Raw genomic sequence first — 24,489 nt, forward strand, 5'->3', positions numbered from 1 at the left:
CCCGCCAAAAGCCCTCACTCGCTTTGACAGCAGCTACAAAGCAAACTAGGTAAGGGTCGGTGTGTGGATGACTAAGGTGTAAAGTGTGCCAATTTTCAGACAGTTTGGACCCCTATACAGGGTTCGTACTTGCTGTAGAATTCAGAATTCGTTCCAGAAACTGGAAGAAGATGGTGTGCTCAAAAGAAAAAGCTACTGAGTGGGTTAGTGGCATTTTTAGTGTTAGTTTGACCCAAACAATTTATACAAATTTATTGGGAATTTTAGAGCAACAGAAAAACTAGTTGCTTCACAACTCAAGGGTTTTTGGAAGCTCAAAACCTTTTTAGAAGAAGAAAAACTCTTGAGAAAATTTTGGGAGAAGTAGCTATTCAGATGGTTAGGGTTGGCGATAACCAGAGTATGTTATCTGAGTTATGTTTTTGATTTGGTCAAGTCCAAGAAAATCAGGGGAAAGAAGATCCAAACCAAATCCCAGAAAAGAAACTCCAACTTGATCCTGATTCCTGAAGAAAAAGGGCCAAATTTCAGGGTGTTAAAATCTCCGTCATTCTTTGCCCGGATCATGCCGGCATCTTCCGCTGGAGGTCCAGCTCGTGGAACTTCACTAGCTCCTCAAGAGTTTGCAGCGGCTACTAGATGCCCGAACATCACCAGTTGCTTGGGTTCGCTCCAGGAACTGGCTGATGCGACTGGATGAACATGGATGAACATTGAGGAACAAACATCAATCAGAAACAACACATCCACCACAAATCAAGTAATCACGTCAAACTTCCGGAAATCAACAAGTTCTTGACCATTTCTAAACAAAAAAAGTTCATGACCAGTTTCACTACCAAATCAGTTCATTGCCTCAAACTAGAGGAAATCAACAAAGTTTAATGACGAATTTTCACCAGCAAAGTAGTTCATCATTCGTTTTTTTTTTTGGTTGTGGAAAATCGACAGAGTTCTGGATCAACTTCTCCATCAAAGTATAGTTGACAATATGAAGAAGTAAACACATAGTAGGATAAACACAAAACATTCAGGGAACCACCAAATCAGTTAATCACATTATACTTGAGAAAATCAACGAAGCAGGACATAAACAAGGAAACGCCTATCTCATGTGACTGTTACAATTGTTACAAAAACCCTACAGCTACAAACTGGAACAATTGCAGTTGTTACAAGAAGTTAAACTCGAGGATAAGCACAGAAAATTCTAGGAGATCAGACAAGCAAAAATTTCACAAAAACAATTCAAGGATAAGCACAAAAAATTCACGGAACAGCAAGCAAAAATCATCAACCTGTAACCGCCCGTCCACCAACTCCATGACGTCAAACTAGAGGATAGGCATGAATGCTCAGCTTTTTACAGAAAGCTTAAAGCAATACAAATCAAGAACGAGGAAAGATAGGCAAGCGAGACTAGCTTAAGACAATCAAAGTAGTTCATCAGGCCAAACTTGAGACAATCAATAAAGTTCATGGCCAATTTCAGCACCAAATTAGTCCATCATATGCCAAACTTAAGGAGATCAACATGGTTTCATGACCAATTTCAGCACCAAATGAGTTCATCATATGCCAAATTTGAGGAAATCAACAGAATTTCATGACCAATTTCACCACCAAAGCAAGTTCATCATATGCCCAACTAGAGGAAACTAACAGAGTTCGCGGCCAACTTCACCTACTCGATGCAAGACGATCAACGAAGCAAAACAAGGAAGAAAGACACCAAACATGACCACATCAACAAGGCGTCTTCCATGAGCACAACCACTGGGACTACTCGACCTTGACGTGGAAGACGTCCGTGCGCTCCTCCTCCTTGACCTTGAGCAGGGTGACCCAGAGCACGCCGTTCTTCATCTCGGCCTTGATCTTGTCCATCTTGTACGCGTCAGCAGCAGGCACCTCGATGCGGCGGTTGTACCTCGGCATCGCGGAGTCGTCGTCGCCGTCCCAGGGCTGCTTCTCGCCCTCGCCCTCGATGACCAGGATGTTCTTGTCCGCGCGCGCCTTCACGTGGTCCTTGGTCAGCCCCGGCATCGGCACCTTGAGGTACACCGCGTCGTCGTCCTCCTTGGCCACCCAGCGTCCGAGCTGCGACGCCCCAGCACCAGCGGTGGAGGAGAGGCCGCCGGTCTGAGATGCGACGTCCTCCATCAGAGACAGCAGACGGGCCATGCTGGTCGGCGCGCCGAGCGAGTCGAGCACGTCTGCAAAATCAACACCAAGGACACCAAAAGCAGATCACAGGGCTGATTTGACTCACGGTGTTGAGACTTCAGCACGAACGCAAAGAAACGGCGCGCCACGGGTAGGGAACGGAAGCATACCCTGCGAGAAGAAGCTGGGGATGACGAGGTCGCGGGCGCTGTAGTCGTCGTCGTCGTCGTCGTAGCGGCTGACCTCCTTGGCCTTGGTGTTGTACGGGCGGCGGGCCGCGATGACGGCGGGGGAGTCGACCGAGCGGAAGGCCACGGGAGCACCGGACTTGAGGAGGCTGGCCGGCGCGGCACCCTCGCCCTTGCAAACGACGGCGGAGGCCATGGTCTCTCTCTCTCTCTCTTCTTTCCCTCTCTCTCTCTTCTTCTGTGATGGGAAACTGGTTTAGAAGGTTCTGGACAGATCGGTTGGGCTCTCGAGCCTTCCACAGCTTTGCGATTCGTGCTGCTTGATATACGATTAGGGCGACATGGGTGCAGGGCCGGCCCTTGATCGAGACGCGGCCCTTGATCTGTGAGTCTTCCCTCCTCGCCATTGTGGCTTGAGGTTCGACTAGGCGAGTTGTGTTGTTGTAGTCGTGGTGTGTGTACTGTGTGACGAAAGGCGTTGTATCAGCCGCTTGGCTCCTTTTCTATGCTATTGATGCACCTCTTCATGGTGTATCCTTAAAAAAATTTTCGCTAAGAAACGAGTCTATATAAAGATGAGATTACTATTTTGAGGCCTAACAAAATAAGGGCCCCGAGTCCTAGTTTCGCCCCGGGCCCCCGAAATACGAGGACCGGCCCTGCATGGGTGGTGCTAACTTTTGATCTGCTCAGCTACGTCGAGCACGACTAATTTGCTTTTCAAAGTTGGACTACTTTTGCAAAGAATTCGTACCGTTTGGTGGACTCGGATGGAAACAATAGACAGCTCAATTGCTTATGCTAATACAATGTCAACCTAATAACACTGTTTGATTTGCTAAACTCTGTATGTTCAGCTTATACAAGGCACCTAAATAACCATACGAAAATAATAAGTATGAAGTAATCGTACTATAAAACCGTGTTGAGGCTACACAATCCACCTTTTATAATGACTCACAAAATCCAAGGTTATCCTCTCTTTTTTGAAAATAATATCGGGAACGTCTGATTTGTAACAAATCCAAATCCAGCGAACATTCTACCATGCCACCTGAGAACACCTGATCACATGCACGGATCTTAGCACAAGAAGCCCTGCCACATCAAATTTGAAACTCGTAAGCAGGACATAAAAGTTGCACGAACGCTCCTAACCAAGCAAAGACACCCACCGGAGACCTGTGATTGAATCCCAAATCCTCCTTTTATTTTATTTTTTTACTTTTACAAGGGGGAGAAAATATGCACACACAAAATTGGTACATGGCAGTTTTTTTAAAAAGAATTGGCAGATTTATATATTAAAAAAGCTAACTTGCCACGTGGCAAATTTGAATACCTTTTCGTGATGCTTCAGATGTCAATTTTGTTTTGTACACATGGAAAAACTTAGATAAAAATTCTCATGGTCCCATGAAAAATTCATAACATTTTTTACTTCCAAACATAGCAATTTTAGTCTATTTTTTTGTAATGCTACACCATGGCAAAGCTTTGAGAATTTTTATCGATTATTTTCATGGCAATTTTGGAATTTGATTTTCTATTTTCGCACATGCCAGTTTTATTACTAAGAGGATAGCAATTTTATTATTTTAGAGCATGGAAATTTTATTGTTGAGAGCATGTCAATAGTATTTATTTTTTGGATCATGACAACTTCCTGTGTGTGATTTCTACGTGTTTTTGAAAATGAAAATATAAAGCATGGAAAGTTCACTGCGTATGTCTTTCTATTAATTAATATGCAAATTTGCCATGCATAATGTTCTCTGTCTGCAATTTGGACCACGAATTTTTGTTATTGTTTTTTTTATAATTTACTATGGCCTTTTTGCCATGTACCTATTTTTCTGGTATGCTACCATAGCATTTTTTTTGTTGCACTTTGTAAATTATGTTGTCTATGCCTTTTTCTATATAAGAACATATTTCAATTTTGGTTGATGGCAATTTTTCTAAAATTATCAAATATTTGGCACAACCCTTTTTTCTGCACCATAATTATCTAGCCAACTTGGGGGTCTCATGGAAACACCCGTATATCGCTACTAAATAGTTTGCTTGATCATCCCCGTCCCATCGAACGAATTGTTCGCTCGTGGGTGCCTTCCGTTTTGACGTCCACCAGATATTGTGGTACCTTTTTTAAGAAAACACGTAGTATGTCTACCTTCGACCCCCCTGGCTCACATGGCCTCTGGTTCGACCAGCCCGGTGTCGGTTCTACAACCTTTTCACGTGAACAACAGGTGGTCTCGGGTCTAGGCCTCTCAGATTCACGTAGCTCCTCCCGCTCATCCTTAGAAGGTGTTGCGTCACCTAGGGCGTCGAGCGCTACGGCACTAGCAGGAGGCTGGCTCGGTGGGGAGACGTTCATCCGCTTCCTCCCAGGAGCGCAGGGAAAGTTACACCGAAACTTTTTAGCCTCTACTTCAAGTGTTTTCGGGAGGGGCATAACGAGTTGGATTGCACCTTTTATCCCTAGTGCATCAGTTGTGGCATCGTCGGCCATGATTCGTCACAACGCAAGAGATCTAGGAGCCTGGTTCCTGAGGGGGAGATCCATTGGGCAGCGTTAGCCAAGATGTCTAGCGGTGCTCCTGCCTCACTGTCTATCAGGCTCATGGGCAGGGTTATGTTGGAGCCTAAGCAGGAGGCACCGGTGGTGCTATCCTCCCCATTTGCGCCCAAGATCCCTCCCATGTGGACATGGGAATCTTCACTGGCAGGCCGGAGTGAGACCTATATCCTCCACCAGTCACCAGTGATGGATTGGACATGGAGCATGGACTTCGGCTCACGGTGTGGTTTATGTGGTTGGTGCAAGGCCACCGGTCTCATGCTCCAAGGCAGGCGAGGCGATTTTTGTTTGGATGAACATCCCTAGGAATCAGTTCTCGGTTCATTGTTTCCACCTGGAGGATTTCTTGATGGTGTTAGCCTCCCGGAGCTCCGCAATGCGGCCATTGGGGCAAACCCTATTGAGCATGCGGGGTTCAAGCTTTTCATCAAACCATTGTTGCATCAAGCCCAAGCCACGTCCAACCTCTTGCGCCTTCATGCCAATTTCTATGCAGCTCAACATCCCTAGGCACCATTTCTCAGTTTATGAATGCTACAATTAATTATTTTCAACTCAACATAGTCCTCTCCCGCATATCTAAGCTTTGTACACCAAATTTAACCTTTTCCTATTTAAAATGATTATTTCTATTGTTTATTCTAATATTTGCCATGTTGTGACAGGAAAAAGGCATATAGAATGAAACTATCAGCTTTTAGATCAAGTTTTATACACGTTTAGATTGTAAATTAGGCCACTCTCCTAATCAATATTAATGTTTCCTTTGAACTACTTGCATTACTGAAACACTCACTATCAATTGATTTTCCGCATATGCATTGTACAATGAATGCCGGCAATAATTTTTTGAAAGATGTGTTCATGGGTGATGTGCAGCTCCGCACAAGACTGTGTTCCATGTGGCACTATCCATTCATTGTTCAGTCTCGCTCTCTGATAGCCAGGCAACCTCCTGAAGCAATTATAGCCAATCATCCATACAAAAAAAGTGTTCTCTCTTTCCCTGATCATTGGGAAGCCATACAAGCATTCAAATATGCAGGAAAAGGAGACTCTCCCTACGTGAATGGTGTTGCATATCGCTTCACAATTAATCTTCTATAGTCAAATCTAATAGAGATATGCAATGATCAAAGGGTTACAGTCTTTATGAAAGGTCTTCCTCTGTATAAAGCATTGCAATGAGCTCGACCTAAAACCCATTGTCATTTCTTCTCTCATCTTAAAATAGAAAACAACATATATGCACGCACAGGCTTCAGCACGGGCGCGGCGTGCAAGTCTGAAACATTTCAGCTAGGCTACAACTTAGACGACAGTCAACTTACCCTGTCGTGGTATGGACTTGCCCCGCTCCCCCAAGACCAAGACATTTTTTCTTCTATGACCAAGATCGACAATGGATGAGGAAAGCGCATCGATTTTTCGAGACTCAAGCCTAGTTCTCAGCCATTGATGTAGACATCACTTATGACGAGAATTTTGACCGATGGGCAAATTGTTGTCGATCATAATTCCATATGACTCTTGTTCATCTTTCGATGCTTTGTTCTCCGAGCTCAGAAAGATTCTGCTCCGAGCCCAAGAACGTCAAATTTCGAGTTCGTATGAAGAATTGATAGTTGTTTTACCAAAGAAGGACAGATTGAAAGGTAGTGTTCTAAACGACCGCACGCGGTCGTTTCAGCGGTCATTTGACATGCACCCAACTCCTAAAGTTGCCCTTCCATACGGGATTCTTCACCGATTTTGTCCCCGTTCAATCTCACGAGATCCTTAACTCGTAAAGAAGAGATTGGGAGAGGATTTGGCTCATTGAGAGCCCTTGTATGAGGCCCATCAAGAGAGGAGGCTAGGGAGGCTCCATATATATCATCTACGACCTAAGCCGCCGTCTCTTTCTTGGATTCCATCACATCTCATTCATCCACAAGCCATCTCCATTCCTGCTCCACACCTGAGAAGAAGGGACAACAAACAAGGGAAGAAGGAGGAGGCTCCACCACCATGAGCACCGGCCATCAGGTCTGTGCCCTCGCGTCGGCACCGCCACCATAGTTGGCGCCCCCATCTCCATCATCTCAGGCGCGACCATCACCATCACCATCATCATCATCATTGCGCCTTCGTCATCACCACCATTCCTTCTCCCTTCACCGGCTTGTAACTTGCCCCTAACCTTCATGTGTTTGATTAAGTAGTTGTACTAGTTCTTGAGGATATGGTTGAACCCTTTATGATATTTGTTGTGATCGAATATTAGCTGTTCACAATTCAAGTTAGTGGCCTTCGCCACTGTTGAGAGGAGAACGTTTGTGCCTTTGTGTCGTGAAGTATCTTACAGTCCTTGTGATAGTTGGGGATATTGGGGTAATTTGAGGTGACAGTAAAAGCCTCGGTTCCTCGCCTTTGCAAAGTATTGGGGAATTACGGAGAACCCTTAGAGAGACCATGTCCATGGGGCAACCCCACTAGTAGAAAACAGGGCTATGGTCCAAGCCGTCTCAGCCCATTAGTCCCGGTTCAGTCTAGAACCGGGACCAATGTGGGCATTGGTCCCGGTTCGTGAGCCCAGGGGGGCGGCCGGGCCACGTGGGCCATTGGTCCCGGTTCGTCTGGACCTTTTGGTCCCGGTTGGTGGGACGAACCGGGACCAATGGGCCTCGCTCCTAGCCCACCACCATTGGTCCCGGTTGGTGGCTTGAACCGGGACCAAAGGCTTCCCTTTAGTCCCGGTTCATGTCATCAACCAGGACCAATGAGGTGCCTATATATACCCCCTCGCGCAAGAGCAGAGCACAGTGCTCTGTTTTTTCTGGCCGAGGGGGAGAGGGCTTTGTGGTGCTCTAGCTCACCTCCTATGCACATGAGGTGTTCGATGGAATGCCCGAGCCACACTACTTAAGCTTTCTCCTCTCGAAGCTCGACCTCCAAGCTCCATTTTCCTCGAGATTTGTCTAGATTTAGCGGTCCGTCACGCCCCGTCCCCGTCTTCACCGCCCGATCACCCGCGCCGATCTCATCACCGACACCACCGTGGTGAGCCTCTTGTTCTTATCTTCTTTCTGAAAGGAAAAATATTCTTACTTGTATGTTTAGATAGATACTTGTATCATTTTCTTACATTTATTATTGCATCTTATATAGTGCGATGGTTTTGGTATCCGCCCCCGTCGGCCCTCGTCCTGTCTATGATTCGGATTTGGTATGTATATTATCTTTATAACTATTGGTTCATTTATTGTTTATGAAAATTATGCCGACCAACGTGACATAGATTTTATTTATCTAGGATGTATGTGAATCGGAAATGCCAACCGACCCTATTGTCGAGAGGTTAAATTTAGTTGAAGAAGAAAACAATTTGTTGAAGGAAAAAATAAAAAAATTGAGGAGGAGAAGATGATATTGGAGTTGCATGTTGCGGATGTCGTCGATGATCACAAGATCAAGATGGATGCAATGCGCTTGAAGATTAGAAAGATTAGAAAATATGCCATTCATACCGAGGCTTGGTATCATTATGCCATTGGATCAATTGTTACCTTGGTTGTGATTATGATCGCATTTGTTTTCGCATTGAAATGTTTTACATAGTTTCAATGTATGGTTTAATTAATTAGATGCTCTGGAGAGCTATATGTTGTTAGATGAGAACTATGTATGCACTTTGGTTTTAATGTGATGATGAACTTCTATTAATTTGGACACTTAATTATATATAATGCACGCAGATGAACCGGCAATGGATGTAAGGTGACAGACACACCCGCGAGTACATTAAGGGCGTGCATGAGTTTCTCTATGCGGCTGAGGCAAACAAGCAGAATGGTTTTATGTGTTGTCCATGCATTGAATGTGGGAATACGAGGTCTTACTCTAACCGGAAAATCCTTCACTCCCACCTGCTTTACAAGGGTTTCATGCCACACTATAATGTTTGGATGAGGCACGGAGAAATAGGGGTTATGATGGAAGACGGCGAAGAAGAAGAGTACGATGACAACTATGTGCCCCCTGAATACGGTGATGCTGCAACGGGGGGAGCTGGTGAAGATCAAGAGGAACCAGACGATGTGCCCAATGATGCTGCCACGGGTGAAGCTGTTGAAGATCAAGAGGAACCAGACGATGTGCCCGATGATGATGATCTCCGCCGGGTCATTGTCGATGCAAGGACGCAATGCATTAGTCAAAAGGAGAAGCTGAAGTTCGATCGCATGTTAGAGGATCACAAAAAAGGGTTATACCCCAATTGCGAAGATGGAAACACAAAGCTCGGTACCATACTGGAATTGCTGTAGTGGAAGGCAGAGAATGCTGTGGCTGACAAAGGATTTGAGAAGCTACTGAAAATATTGAAGAAGAAGCTTCCAAAGGATAACGAATTGCCCGACAGTACATACGCAGCAAAGAAGGTCGTATGCCCTCTAGGATTGGAGGTGGAGAAGATACATGCATGCCCTAATGACTGCATCCTCTACCGCGGTGCATACAAGGATCTGAACGCATGCCCAGTATGCGGTGCGTTGCGGTATAAGATCAGACGAGATGACCCTGGTGATGTTGACGGCAAGCCCCTCGGGAAGAGGGTTCCTGCGAAGGTGATGTGGTATGCTCCTATAATACCACGGTTGAAACGTCTGTTCAGAAACGAAGAGCATGCCAAGTTGATGCGATGGCACAGTGAGAACCGAAAGAAAGATGGGAAGTTGAGAGCACCCGCTGACGGGTCGCAGTGGAGAAAAATCGAGAGAAAGTACTGGGATGAGTTTGCAAAGGACCCAAGGAATGTATGGTTTGCTTTAAGCGCGGATGGCATTAATACTTTCGGGGAGCAGAGCAGCAATCACAGCACCTGGCCCGTGACTCTATGTATGTATAACCTTCCTCCTTGGATGTGCATGAAGCGGAAGTTCATTATGATGCCAGTTCTCATCCAAGGCCCTAAGCAACCCGGCAACGAAATTGATGTGTACCTAAGGCCATTAGTTGAAGAATTTTTATAGCTGTGGAATGGAAACGGTGTACGTACGTGGGATGAGCACAGACAGGAGGAATTTAACCTTAAGGCATTGCTGTTCATGACCATCAACGATTGGCCCGCTCTCAGTAACCTTTCAGGACAGACAAACAAAGGATACCACGCATGCACGCACTGTTTAGATGACACTGAAAGTATATACCTGGACAAATGCAGGAAGAATGTGTACCTGGGCCATCGTCGATTTCTTCCGACCAACCATCAATGTCGAAAGAAAGGCAAGCATTTCAAAGGCGAGGCAGATCACCGGAAGAAGCCCGCCATGCGCACCGGTGATCACGTGCTTGCTATGGTCAATGATTTACACTACGTAATCTTTGGAAAGGGTCCCGGTGGACTAGCTGTTCTGAATGACGCTGAGGGACACGCACCCATGTGGAAGAAGAAATCTATATTTTGGGACCTACCCTACTGGAAAGACCTAGAGGTCCGCTCCTCAATCGACGTGATGCACGTGACGAAGAACCTTTGCGTGAACCTGCTAGGCTTCTTGGGCGTGTATGGGAAGACAAAAGATACACCTGAGGCACGAGAGGACCTGCAACGTTTGCACGAAAAAGACGGCATGCCTCCGAAGCAGTATAAAGGTCCTGCTAGCTACGCTCTTACGAAAGAAGAGAAAGAAATCTTCTTTGAATGCCTGCTCAGTATGAAGGTCACGGCTGGCTTCTCGTCGAATATAAAGGGAATAATAAATATGCCAGAGAAAAAGTTTCAGAACCTAAAGTCTCATGACTGCCACGTGATTATGACGCAACTGCTTCCGGTTGCATTGAGGGGGCTTCTACCGGAAAACGTCCGATTAGCCATTGTGAAGCTATGTGCATTCCTCAATGCAATCTCTCAGAAGGTGATCGATCCAGAAATCGTACCAAGGCTAAGGAGTGATGTGGCGCAATGTCTTGTCAGTTTCGAGCTGGTGTTCCCACCATCCTTCTTCAATATCATGACGCACGTCCTAGTTCATCTAGTCGACGAGATTGTCATCCTGGGGCCCGTATTTCTACACAATATGTTCCCCTTTGAGAGGTTCATGGGAGTCCTAAAGAAATATGTCCGTAACCGCGCTAGGCCAGAAGGAAGCATCTCCATGGGCCATCAAACAGAGGATGTTATCGGGTTTTGTGTTGACTTCATTCCTGGCCTTAACAAGATAGGTCTCCCTAAATCGCGGTATGAGGGGAGACTGACTGGAAAAGGCACTCTTGGAAGAGACTCAATAATATGCAGGGACGGATATTCTTGGTCTCAAGCACACTACACAGTTCTACAGAACTCTACCTTGGTGACCCCGTATGTCGATGAACACAAGAACAGTCTGCGCTCCAAACACCCGGAGCAATGCGACGACTGGATTACATGTGAACACATCAGGACTTTCAGCAGTTGGTTGGAAACACGTCTCAGAGGTGACAACACTGTTTGTGATGAGTTGTACTTGTTGTCCAGGGGACCATCTTTGACTGTATTGACTTACAAAGGATACGAGATAAATGGGAATATATTTTACACGATCGCCCAAGATCAAAAGAGCACCAACCAAAACAGCGGTGTCCGCTTTGATGCAGCAACCGAGAGCGGAAAGGACACATATTATGGTTACATAGTGGACATATGGGAACTTGACTACGGACCTGATTTTAAGGTCCCTTTGTTTAAGTGCAAATGGGTCAATCTGTTAGGCGGCGGGGTACAGGTAGACCCACAGTATGGAATGACAACAGTGGATCTGAAAAATCTTGGGTACACTGACGAACCGTTCGTCCTAGCCAATGATGTGGCATATGTTATCTATGTGAAGGACATGTCTACCAAACCGAGAAAAAGAAAAGATAAGGAAGCGAATACATCATACGATGAGCCAAAGCGCCACATAGTTCTTTCAGGAAAAAGGGACATCCTGGGAGTGGACGGCAAGACAGACATGTCTGAAGATTATGAAAAGTTTCATGAAATTCCTCCCTTCAATGTCAAGGTTGACCCAAGCATCCTGATAAACAATGAAGATTATCCATGGTTACGGCGCAATAAGCAAATGACACAAATGAAGAAAAAGTGAAGACTTTCTCCCACAACTATTATGATGATACCATGCCAAATTTGTAACAGACGAACATGCTACCATTGTCCGTTTTATACATGCACATGCTATGTGGGTGAAATTATGATACCATGCCAATTTTTAACCTTTTCAGAGTTCATTTTGAAATGCTTTCCAATTTCAGAGTCATTTAGCTCAAATAATGAATTAATAGCAAACAGAATGAACTACAAAACTTTTATGAAAATAAAAACAATCAATTAAAATATTATGTTATGATCAACTAAAATAAAACTATAATATTCTTCAATAGCAAAAAGAATATAATTTTTGTGACCTAAAATCAAACTATAAGTATTTAATTGTAAGTATAAATAAAAAATAAATAGCAAAGAAGAAAAAAAAAATTCTATTTTTATAGTAAAGTTATTCATAAACTAGTGATTCACACAAATTTTATAAAATTCAAATTTAAACTATTCAAAATTTTAAAACTAATGGCACTAACAGAAAGTTTATAATTTTTGTGACCTAAAATCAAAAAGAAATCACTAAAAAACTATAAGTATTTAGTTGTAAGTATAAATAAAAAATAAATAGAAAAAAAATTCTATTTTTATAGTAAAGTTATTCATAAACTAGTGATTCACACAAATTTTTAAAAATTCAAATTTAAACTATTCAAAATTTAAAACTAATGGCACTAACATAAAGTTTATAATTTTTGTGACCTAAAAGCAAAAAAGAAATCACTAAAAAACTGTAATTATTTAGTTTTAAGTAGAAATAAAAAAAATAAAAAACCAAAAAAAATGTAGAAATAAAAAAGAAAAAACCAAAAAAAATGCCACCTACTGGGCCTCCACGGCCTGAATACGACTAGAAACCCTACATGGGCCAGGATTCAGGCCCGCAGAGGCCCAATAGGCCCACAGGCAGTAACAAGTTTAGGCCCGAAAGCCTGCATTAGAGAGGAGCTCGAATGGGGAGGCACAACAGCGCTTATAAACAAGTGCCGGCGCCCTTCAGCTAGCGATGTGGGACTAAACTTCAGCTAGCGATGCAGCACAAGGCCATTGGTCCCGGTTGGTGGCACCAACCAGGACTAAAGGGGGGCAATGGTCACGGTCAACCGTGACCATTGCCCCCCTTTAGTCCCGGTTGGTGCCACCAACCGGGACCAATGGCCTTCGCTTCCCGCCCTTTCGGCTGCCGAAAATTGGCCTTTGGTCCCGGTTCGTCGCACCAACCCGGACTAAAGGGAGCATTAGTCCCGGGTCGTAGCACGAACCGGGACCATTGCTCTGGCTATATAAGCCACCACTTGTGAAATTTTGGCCAACCGCTCCCATTCGCCCCGACGCCCCCAGGCCGTTCGTCGTCGTCGTCGCCGCCCCGAGCCCGTCGTCGCCCCGCGCCCGCCGCCGTCGCCCCGCACCCGCCGCCGTCGCCCCGCCCCGCCCCGTCGCCGCCCCGAGCCCATACGTCGTCGCCCCGCGCCGTCGCCCCGAGCCCGTCGTCGCCCCGCGCCCGCCGCCGTCGCCCCGCCCCGTCGCCGCCCCGAGCCCGCCGCCGTCGCCCCGCCCCGTCGCCCTTTAGGTTGATGATATGATGATGTTGATGATATGATGATGTTTTTTTTCTGTTGATGATATGATGATGTTTTTTTTGTTGATGATATGATGATGTTTTTTTTTCTGTTGATGATATGATGATGTTTTTTTTATATATGCATTTTTTCATATATGTATTAATTTTTTTAAGTTGTTAGTAGATATCGATTTTAGGTTAGTGCATTTTATCACTGATTTTAGGTTAGTTGAGCCTCTTTAGTGCATTTTATGTTTGTTGCATTTTAGGTTAGTGCATTTTATGTTAGTGGAGAGGAAAAAGTAAAATAAGGAAAAGGAAAATAAGTAGAGAAAGAAGGAGAAGAAGAAGGAGAAGACGAGGAGAGGAAGAAAAGGAAGAGGAGAAGAAGAAAGGAATAGAGGAGAAGAAGAAAAAAATAGAATTTTTTTTCTATTTTTTCTTCTTCTCCTCTTTTTTTTCTTCTTTTTTTTCTTCGATCTTCTCCCCCTCCCGATAGGAAAGTTTTATATAGAAAGTTACAATTTTAGAAAAGTTTTATATATGCAAAAATTACAATTTTAGAAAAAGAAGGATAGGAAAGAAGAAAATAAGAAGAGGAAAGAAAGAAGAAGAGGAGAGGAAAAGAAGAGGGGTCGAGGGTTTTTCTTATTCTTATTTATTTCTCCTTTTCTTCTTCTTCTTTTTTCTTCTTCTTATTTATTTCTCCTCTTCGAGGGGTCAAGGGTCGGGAACTAGGGTAGAGGGTCGAGGGTCGTTAAGGGGTCAAGGGTCGAGGGTTTCAGGGTCGAGGGTTCGAGGGTTCTATAGGTTCGAGGGTCGAGGGTTCCAGCAGGGTCGTCTAGGGGTCGAGGGTTCCAGGGTCGTCGAGGGTTCGAGGGGTCGAGGATCGCCGAGGGGTCGAGAGAGGTTTCCTAGTGTAAAAGTATTGAAGAAATCCATGCCTTCATCATTAGCCGGAAGTAACCAGGGCATGTTGGTACGAAGTTCTGCAAAGTTGTTCTGGAATGGAGTCCCGGATAGAATAATCCGCCTTTTGGTACGAATTCAGCAAAGGCCTTCCAAATAGCGATATTCGGAAGGCTCTTTCTGAACTTTGTACCAAAAAGCGAATTATCCTATCTGGGACTCCGTTTCAGAACAACTTTGAAGAGCTTCGTACCATCATGCACATGTTACTTTCGCCTAATGATGAAGACATGGTTTTGTTGAATCCTTTGACACTAGGCAACCTCCCGACCCCTCGGCGATCCTCTCGAACATGAGAGGAAGAAGAGGGTCGTCTAGGGGTCGAGGGTTCCAGGGTCGTCGAGGGTTCGAGGGGTCGAGGATTGCCGAGGGGTCGAGAGAGGTTTCCTAGTGTCAAAGTATTGAAGAAATCCATGCCTTCATCATTAGCCGGAAGTAACCAGGGCATGTTGGTACGAAGTTCTGCAAAGTTGTTCTGGAATGGAGTCCCGGATAGAATAATCCGCCTTTTGGTACGAATTCAGCAAAGGCCTTCCAAATAGCGATATTCGGAAGGCTCTTTCTGAACTTTGTACCAAAAAGCGAATTATCCTATCTGGGACTCCGTTCCAGAACAACTTTGAAGAGCTTCGTACCATCATGCACATGTTACTTTCGCCTAATGATGAAGACATGGTTTTGTTGAATCCTTTGACACTAGGCAACCTCCCGACCCTTCGGCGATCCTCTCGAACATGAGAGGAAGAAGAGGGTCGTCTAGGGGTCGAGGGTTCCAGGGTCGCCGATGGTTCGAGGGTTCTTCTCCTCTATTCTTTCTTCTCCTCTTTTTTTTCTTCTTCTTCCTCTTTTTTTATCGGGAACGAGGGTCGTCGAGGGACATAGATGTAGTGTCGTCGTTGTCGATATATACCCCCTCCCGATAGCTTACTATGATTAGGTAGCTAGTTCTACGTTTGGCACTAATATATCCCTGGAGGAGAACGCCGAGATCGCGCGAGAAGAAGTGAGGAACTTCTTTGAAGGGGTGAAAGCAAAGAAACATCCACCTCCGGAGGAGAAGGTAGATCGGGTGAAAGTGAAGCGCACTCTGGCTGCCCTAACAAAACCACCGAAGTCTGATCCGCCGAAAGGAAACTATGACCGCATTATTGGAAAGGAATTTTCTGAAGCGGAGCGGTCGGGAAGTACTGTCAGTGATCAAAGGCTGAAAGAACGACGAGCTGGGAAACAAATTGCCCAGCTCGGCGAACAAGCGAAGCAATCGTGCCCCCCGCTCAAGGTGCCTAACCACAACGTCACTAATGATCCGAGGATGGTGCCCGGTTATAGCAATCTTGCAGATTACCTGCCCGACGAAGTACATTATGAACCCATGGACATGCAGATACAAATATACGAGTACGGGAAGCCTCTCGTCAAAGATGAAAGATCTCTATCAACGATGATGCGAAGATTGCATGATTGGTACTTGAAAATCTGCAGAGACTCTGGGGGAAGGAGTACTTTGTATGTGAAAGTTAAAAAGGAGCATGACCTCGTTGGAATTGATCTGTTGCCTGTTCCATTTGAGGAGTTCTATCAGTTTTTCAATCAATTGGCCCTCGATAAAACAACGGTCGCCTGCTACTGTCTGTAAGTAGTACTACTTCTGTCATTAAGTTTCTATATATAGCTTAGCTCTTTCATTGCATGTATTTATAATCATCCTCACTATATTATGTAGATTGAAGATCGCCGAATTGAAGAAAAGACAAGTCGGTGATATTGGGTTCATTAACACATATCTCATAGATGCAATTCAGGTTAAACTTCATGCCACAGCTACCGAGGCCAACTTGCTACGATCGTTCGTAATAAATCAAAATAAAGATATAATACTCTTTCCTTACAACTTCAGGTGAGTGTTACTGTCTTGTGCGTATTCGGTTTCCCTTATATATTAGTCAAGGTTATAGTAATGTAATTCATGAGTTATGCATGCGTGTGCAGTTTCCACTATATTCTCCTAGAGATTAAGCTTGAGCAGGGACTAGTAACCGTCTTAGACTCAAAACGAAAAGATCCCCAGGACTATGCAGACATGACTCAAATACTCCAGAAGTAAGTTAAATCGATCATTATCCACCATATCAGCAACTTTGTTCATTTCCTGATATCAAGTAATTGTTTTCTTTGTCCGGCAGGGTTTGGAGAAAATTCACCAAAACAGTTCCGGGACTGCCGAAGGAGCTGGAATTTAGATACCCGAAAGTAAGTACTATAGTAGCATGTTCCGCGCATCTCCTAGTGATTCAAGCGCTAGTTTCATCAATACCATTTAGCATTCTTGCTTATCAGTTTGATTGACCTCTATTTCTTATAAAGTGGTTGTGGCAGGAACAAGGGAATGATTTCTGTGGATACTACATCTGCGAGTCCATCCGCCACACGACCTGTGAGCGGGGCGGGTACTCTAACGAACAATATGAAGTACGTAAATAACAACATTCACAATTTTATTTTATTACCATCATTTGTGTTGAGTTCCATTCATTCATATATATATATATATGTATTGACCCCCTTCTTCAAATTAGATGTTTCGGAAGCGGGATGAACTCCTAGCACCAGCTCGCATGCGAGCAATTCAAGAGGAATTGGCGGCATTCTTTCTTGACCACGTGATCCCTGAATACGGAGAATTCTATGTGGACCCTGAGTCCGTATGATTATATTTGTAAGAGATAATTATTGTATATATGTAGCCGGTAGTGTCAGATAGATATACGAAAACTTGTTGTTCGACCAATCTCTCGGAGAAGGAGAGGTGGTCGATATCACTTCTCTCTGTATGCATATATGTTCATGACGATCTTCTGTTTCCTTCGTTTGCTTACTAGCTAGCCAGCGTGTCTAGTCCTCTCTATACGTATGTATAGTACGTAGCGTCGACCAAGCACGGACATAAGAGAGGACACTTCTCTCTATTAATTATAGCTAACTAACACAATATATGAAACACCTAAATTAACCCCCCAAAACCCCCAACCCCCCCCTTTCAAAAAAAACAAAAACCCCAGCCACAGAAATGCTGACGCGTGGATGCCTATTGGTCCCGATTGGTGCCACCAACCGGGACCAAAGGGTCTCCTGACTGGGCTCTGCGCACTGCCCACGTGGAGGCCCATCAGTCCCGGTTCTGGATTGAACCGGGATTAAAGGGTCGGGGCATTAGTACCGACACTTTAGTCCCGGTTCAGGAACCGGGACTAAAGGCCCTTACGAACCGGGACCATAGGCCCTTTTTCTACCAGTGCCCTTAATTATCATTAGTTGTAACCTTATGGGGGAGACCATGATGGTGGCGTGCGTGGCACGAAGTCTACCTCGAGTAGAACGTGTTATGTACCCGGCTCCGCCCACTTATGCATTTGATCAGTTACTAGAGGATATAATAGTTCATATGTGGTAGTGATTCCAGAACCCTCGAGAACACCTTACTACTCAAGCATTGTCCCTACTAACTTAGTGTCTTTTATTTACTGTATTTACTATTCTTGTTAATAATTTAGTTAATTATCCTTCTTATCTAGTTTTTCTAGCAACGATAGAGTAGACTATTTTCAAACTTCGGTTTGGGTACATACATGGCTACATGAAAGTGACAACGTAGTTGCAGAGTTTGTGGTGCCTTCCTATTTCCTCCACATGGGCTCAACACTTATCACAATAGAAGTGCTACAACAGCTATGTGCACTTGCAGGCCACCAAGCATTTTCTGGCGCCGTTGCCGGGGAGCATAGCGCTTGGTCATTACTTACCCGCTCGCACCTAGTTTATTTCTGTTTGTTGCTATTTATCTTACCGTTTTCCCCCTTAACCCAAAAATAGAAAAAATATATATGTCTTGCTTTGAGATGTGGGACGAAGACATAAAGGCTGCAGTGGAACGACACTATGAAACAAAGAGGATACTACAAGAATATTGGAATACTAACAAAGGCAAGGAAATGGGTGAGACATTTATGAAACTAGACATTATAGCTAATGATATCCGTAAAGGTTGCATACAGTGCCAATCTATTTTCCACATGAGTTTTTGTTGTAGAGATCACCCACATCCGGTTGTGAGAGCATACAACCGTGATGAATATCCTCCTGAAGATATTGAGGTAATTGGGGAGATGATGTTATTGCTTAGATCATTTGAGCTTTTAAAGTGGATTGACAAGTTTCTCGAAGAATATACTTCAGTGACTAAGCATGAAGACTTTGTGGGGGCAGGTTTATAAATTTTGTTTAGATTATAATTTTGATGAAAATTCTTTAGTTATGAACTATGAGAAGCGGATGTCCGCCATCTCCCAAGTCAATATTTCGTAGGAAAATAACCTTATGCAGGAACATGAAGAAATTATCATCGAGCCACAAGAAAAAAATGTTCAGAAAATGATGATCCAGAGGATCATGGAGGTGAAGGACGGAACAACTGTTGTCCAGAAACCCCCACCAATTGTAATTGTTTTGACATAATTAATGCGCAGCTTGATGAGATGAAGGCTATGACTTACCTGCAGCTCCTCATCCTCTTGATTATAAAGTTATTGTGAAGTTGCAACCGCTAATTTTTCAGACATCTCCAACTAGCTTGGTGCATCGGTACTCGCCCAAGAGTGAGTATGAATTTACATATATGATGCCAATGCACCGTACGAGCGAGTGTACCTTCGACCGAGCTCTGCTATGAGGTGCTCCAAACCCCGGATGGAGGTAGGCATCCAACTCGGGGTTGATATCCCTTGGAATTCGGGTGGATGACCTTACGGAGCACCGAAGCCTAGCTATATGGCTTTAAAGAAAGCACTACCCGGGAGGCTGGGAGGCAATCTGGAAGTTTGTAGGTGTCTTTCGTAGGTTTGTGTCTTGAGTCTAGATGGATTCATGATTGCATTGACACTTTTTTTTAATTTTGAGTAGTTGCTATTTGAGTTGGTTTCGTGTGGTTTTCGTAAGTAAAATTTATACCATATTGGTGGGCTGCATTTTGTTGCACATATGCTCTTATTTTATTGCAATATTGATATTTGCCTAACGCGAGGAGGAAGCACAAAATTTTTATGCAGTTTTGCTCCAGGAGAAAAGACGATGTTCCATACGACCGCCCCAGTCGTCTGAGCTCATGGCCACAAGTAAAAGAGGATCGGAGCAAAAGAAAGCCTAGCGCTCGTACGAGCGGTCGTTTCACCTGACGACCACAATGAGTGTCTCCACAAAGCGAACGACGGCGTTCCATATGACCGTAACTGGTCGTTTGAGCACCCATATGAAGTCAAAAATACCTTCAATTAATTATTTTTCGATGTTCCAGGCCGGCGGGGTATTTTCTAACCGGCTATTTTCTTTTTAATTACTGTTAATTACCTCTGAAATTTCGTAGCCAATAATTCTCTATAGCAACTATGTTTTCTTTTCTTTCTTTTTGCCGGTTATTCGTTCGTATACCGAATCGATGTTTTTATTTGTGTGTTATTCGACGGGGTATCTTCTTCCTCCTTTTGTTATCTATACTTGTAGCTACAAAAGTCTATGTTTCCATTCAAATTTAGCAATTTTTTTCTGAAGGACATATAGGAGGACAAAGATAGTAGATCATCCACAGATCCCCTTTTCTGTGGCTGCTAATAGTCGCTCCTTCTTTGCACTTTTCTCTGCAGTTCCTCCTTTGTAATAAACACATATATATATATCTTTTTTCTTCCACATGTTGTGTACAATAAACACAAGTATAGCATTTAAATGCCGATCAGCAGGTCCAACAAGAAAATCACTAAGGTATACAGCCTCTCAGCTGCTCAATCCTCTGAATAAATAAATAAAAATGGGTGACAAAATTGGCAAATCCCACATGAAATTTTCAGATCCTAAATTAAGCCACTCTCTTTATAAATGCTAAAGCTTTCTGCATGTTTAGCTTGAGCATAGGTAAGTAAACGAAATTACCTTTCCATGAATGCTAATATGCAACAAATTTTGGTCTACAGCAATCCATGAATGCTACAATTAATTATTTTCAACTCAACATAGTCCTCTCCTGCATATGCAAGCTTTGTACACCAAATTTAATTGTTTTCTATTTAAAATGATTATTTATGTTGTTTGTTCTAATATTTGCCATGTTGTGACGGGAAAAAGGCATATAGAACAAAAGTAACCACTTTTAGATCAACTTTTGTACACGTCTAGATCATAAATTAGGCCACTGTCCTAATCAATATTAATGTTTCCTTTGAACTACTTGAATTACTGAAACACTCACTATCAATTGATTTTTCGCATATGCATTGTACAATGAATCCCGGCAATAATTTTCCAAAGATGTGTTCATGGGTGGTGCGCAGCTCGGCACAAGACGGTGTGCCATATGGCACTATCCATTCATTGTTCAGTCTCGCTCTCTGATAGCCAGGCAACCTCCTGAAGCAATAATAGCCAATCATCCACACAAAAAAAGTGTTCTATGTTTCCCTGATCATTGGGAAGCCGTACAAGCTTTCAGATATGCAGGGAAAGGAGACACTCCCTGTGTGAATGGTGTTGCATATCACTTCACAATTAATCTTCTACAGTCAAATCTAATAGAGATATGAAATGATCAAAGGATTACAGTCTTTATGAAAGGTCTTTCTCTGTATAAAGCATTGCAACGAGCTCGACCTAAAACCCATTGTCATTTCTTCTCTCATCTTAAAATAAAAAACAACATATATGCACGCACAGGCTTCAATATGGGCACGGCGTGCAAGTCTGAATCATTTCAGCTAGGCTACAACTTAGACTACAGTCAACTTACCCTGTCGTGGCATGGAGTTGCCCCGCTCCCCCAAGACCAAGACATTTTTGCTTCTGTGACCAAGATCGACAATGGATGAGGAAAGCACATCGATTTTTCGAGACACGTGGAACGGGACCGAGTCGCCCCGCCGTCTCTGGCCAAAGCTATTCACCATATCTCGTTGGAAGAATTGCACACTTTGGGATACCATCCAGGACGATGCCTTGATTCGTCACCGCTAAGGCCGGCCCCCTCCACCCTTCTGCAGGACTTCATTGACCTGCACTTCAGAGCGATCTCCTTCATTCTTCGCCCGGATCATGGCGGCATCTTCCGCTGGAGGTCCAGCCAGTGGCAGAGGTAGGGATGGCCGGGTGGGCCACGGCCCAACCTGGGTTGCAAGGTTGAAAAACTAAAGAAAAAAATGAGCAATTCTCACTGTAGGCCACCCTGGCCCAGTGAGCTAGCTTCGCTACTGGGCCCAGCTTGTGGAACTTCACTACCTCCTCGGCCTATAGACGACAGTTCATGGATTTGGCACCCTCGCCATTGCGGTTTGTTGGGAAGACCCCTCTCCCCAAATGTCGCTTCTTCATGTGATTGCGGCTCCACCGTCGGTTGTCCAAGACCTAGCAAGAGTTCGCAGCGGCTACTTGATGCCCGAACATCACCCCAGTTGCTTGGGTTCGCTCGATGGAACTGGCCGATGCGACCCCGAATGGGCGTTCAACCTCCTCCAGGTTCATCGCCTCTGGAATCGCCATGCCTCCATGGGAGATCTAGCGTGAGCATAATTGTATATTTTTCCAGTTCCTGTCACGCCCTCTCTCAGCGATCATCTGGTAAATCATGTACAGTAAAACCCGCTGCTGGACTTCAATCTAATAGAAAAGGGGAAAAGATGCAGCGCCGAAAGCCAAAGATAAAACCAATTGCTTTTCGTTGTGCATACTGCAATTCTATTTTAAAATCACAAAGCATGAGACAAACAATCTATTCCGATTGTGTTTGTCACCAAGAAGATCACAAAGCATGAGATAAACAAACGGCCATCTCATATGGCTGCTCGCAAGAATACTATACCTACAGACTGAAACAGCAAGCAACAAGAATGAGTAACTGCCCATTCACCACTAATTCAGTTCATCACGTCGAACTGAGGAAATCAACAGAGTTGTTGACCAATTTCGTCGTGCATACTGAAATTCCGTTACTGTGCACACAAAAACGCTACAAGCACAAACACGAACAGTTACTCTTCTGACAAAGTAAAACAGAGGATAAATCATCGACCCGTAACTGCCCGTTCACCAACTCCATGACGTCAAACTCGAGGAGATCAGTCAAAGTTTCAGAGAGTAGGCATGAATGCCCAGCTTTTTCAGAAAGCTTAAAGCAATACAGATCAAGAACGAGAAAAGATAGACAGGCGAGATCAAACTTGATACAATCAACACCGTTCATGATCAATTTCACCACTAATTTAGTCCAGCACGCCAAACTTAAGGAGATCAACAAGGCTTCATGGCCAATTTCACCACCAAATCAGTTCATCATATGCCAAACTTGAGGAAACTAACAGAATTGACCAATTTCACCACCAAATCAGTTCATCATATGCCAAACTTGAGGAAACTAACAGAGTTCGCAGCCAACTTCACCTACTCGATGCAAGACGATCAACGAAGCAAAACAAGGAAGAAAGACACCAAACATGAACACATCAACAAGGCGTCTCTCACACTCTTCTCGCCGGCCATCCTCCATGAACACATCAACAAGACACCAAACATGACCACATCAACAAGGCGTCTTCCATGAGCACTACCACATCCACAAGGACTACTCGACCTTGACGTGGAAGACGTCCGTGCGCTCCTCCTCCTTGACCTTGAGCAGGGTGACCCAGAGCACGCCATTCTTCATCTCGGCCTTGATCTTGTCCATCTTGTACGCGTCAGCAGCGGGCACCTCGATGCGGCGGTTGTACTTCGGCACCTCGGAGTCGTCGCCGTCGCCGTCCCAGGGCTGCTTCTCGCCCTCGCCCTTGATCACCAGGATGTTCTTGTCCGCGCGCACCTCCACGTGATCCTTGGTCAGCCCCGGCATCGGCACCTTGAGGTACACCGCGTCGTCGTCCTCCTTGGCCACCCAGCGTCCGAGCCGCGACGCGCCAGCCCCAGCAGTGGAGGAGAGGCCGGCCTTCATCAGATTAATGGGACCAGAGAGATGTGACTAGGCCTCCAATTCTTGGCTTGATTGATTTTATTTTATTTTTGAACATAAGGAGTTTTATTACTTTTAAGCATATTTTACATAAAGTAGCATGAACGGAGACACGCTAGATACACAAAGAATGCCCCTTCCTGGACACGGACCTATGTTTGGACATAAGCACGTGATTGTCAATCTTGTAGGCTAGATTTTCCCTGCTAATCTTGCTTGGTGCGTGCTTTGACATTTGAGTTCCTGTGAATACGTGATATCCTACTAGCGTGGAAGGAAGCGTTGGCCTGTATATCCGCGAGAAGAGGTCTGATTATCAAATGACCTGGTGCATTCAGTATACTAGATGATAGCTCGCACGTTGTTGCGGGAATATTTTGCAACATATTTCAATGTGACTCGTTGTATGAAACATGAATATTTGAAGTAATAATATAAAAAGCTAACAATATAAATACATATAATTTATTGTGCTTGATTACTATATAGTTGTAAAATGTTTATTAAATGTATATAGCATAATATAATGAAAACCCTCATGTATGTTACATGTTGAGATAAGTCTTTTTTTCATGCATGTCATGATGAAGTGGCATGCTTGCATGTTGAGAGACATATGATAGTGGGGGTGGGCCTTTTCTCATGCATGTTGTGCCATGATGTGGCATGCTTGCATGTTGAGAGAAATAGTTAGTGGGGGCTAGCTATTTAGATATAGAAGATTGCTTGCAGCTGCGACTCATGCCAAAACAGAGCAATTAGTGTAGAAGACGGGCTCTTGCAGTTGTAAAATCTCTGCTAGCTTGGAGGCAATAAGAAGGACGAAGGCCTTAGCCTCGAGTGGTGAAGTAGCTGGAGGAGACA

General features: G+C 44.2%; 2 protein-coding genes across 2 annotated transcripts; both read right to left on the reverse strand.

The window, feature by feature from the left end:
- Nucleotides 1–1,550: 1,550 nt before the first annotated feature.
- Nucleotides 1,551–2,614, reverse strand: LOC125522329 (26.2 kDa heat shock protein, mitochondrial). Its single transcript, XM_048687389.2, has 2 exons — nucleotides 2,337–2,614; nucleotides 1,551–2,216 (listed from the first exon to the last, which is right to left on the reverse strand). Exons 1-2 carry the CDS (start codon nucleotides 2,548–2,550, stop codon nucleotides 1,783–1,785), a joined length of 648 nt encoding a protein of 215 aa, XP_048543346.1. The 5' UTR covers nucleotides 2,551–2,614; the 3' UTR covers nucleotides 1,551–1,782.
- A 20,341-nt stretch (nucleotides 2,615–22,955) lies between these two features.
- Nucleotides 22,956–23,610, reverse strand: LOC125522328 (26.2 kDa heat shock protein, mitochondrial). The gene has a single exon (XM_087535390.1). The coding sequence runs from the start codon at nucleotides 23,605–23,607 to the stop codon at nucleotides 23,242–23,244; it is 366 nt and encodes a 121-aa protein (XP_087391516.1). The 5' UTR covers nucleotides 23,608–23,610; the 3' UTR covers nucleotides 22,956–23,241.
- Between the last annotated feature and the right edge of the window lie 879 nt (nucleotides 23,611–24,489).

Source organism: Triticum urartu, chromosome 7A, assembly GCF_056163025.1.
Source record: "Triticum urartu cultivar PI428250 chromosome 7A, HENAU_Tu73, whole genome shotgun sequence".
NCBI lineage: Eukaryota > Viridiplantae > Streptophyta > Magnoliopsida > Poales > Poaceae > Triticum > Triticum urartu.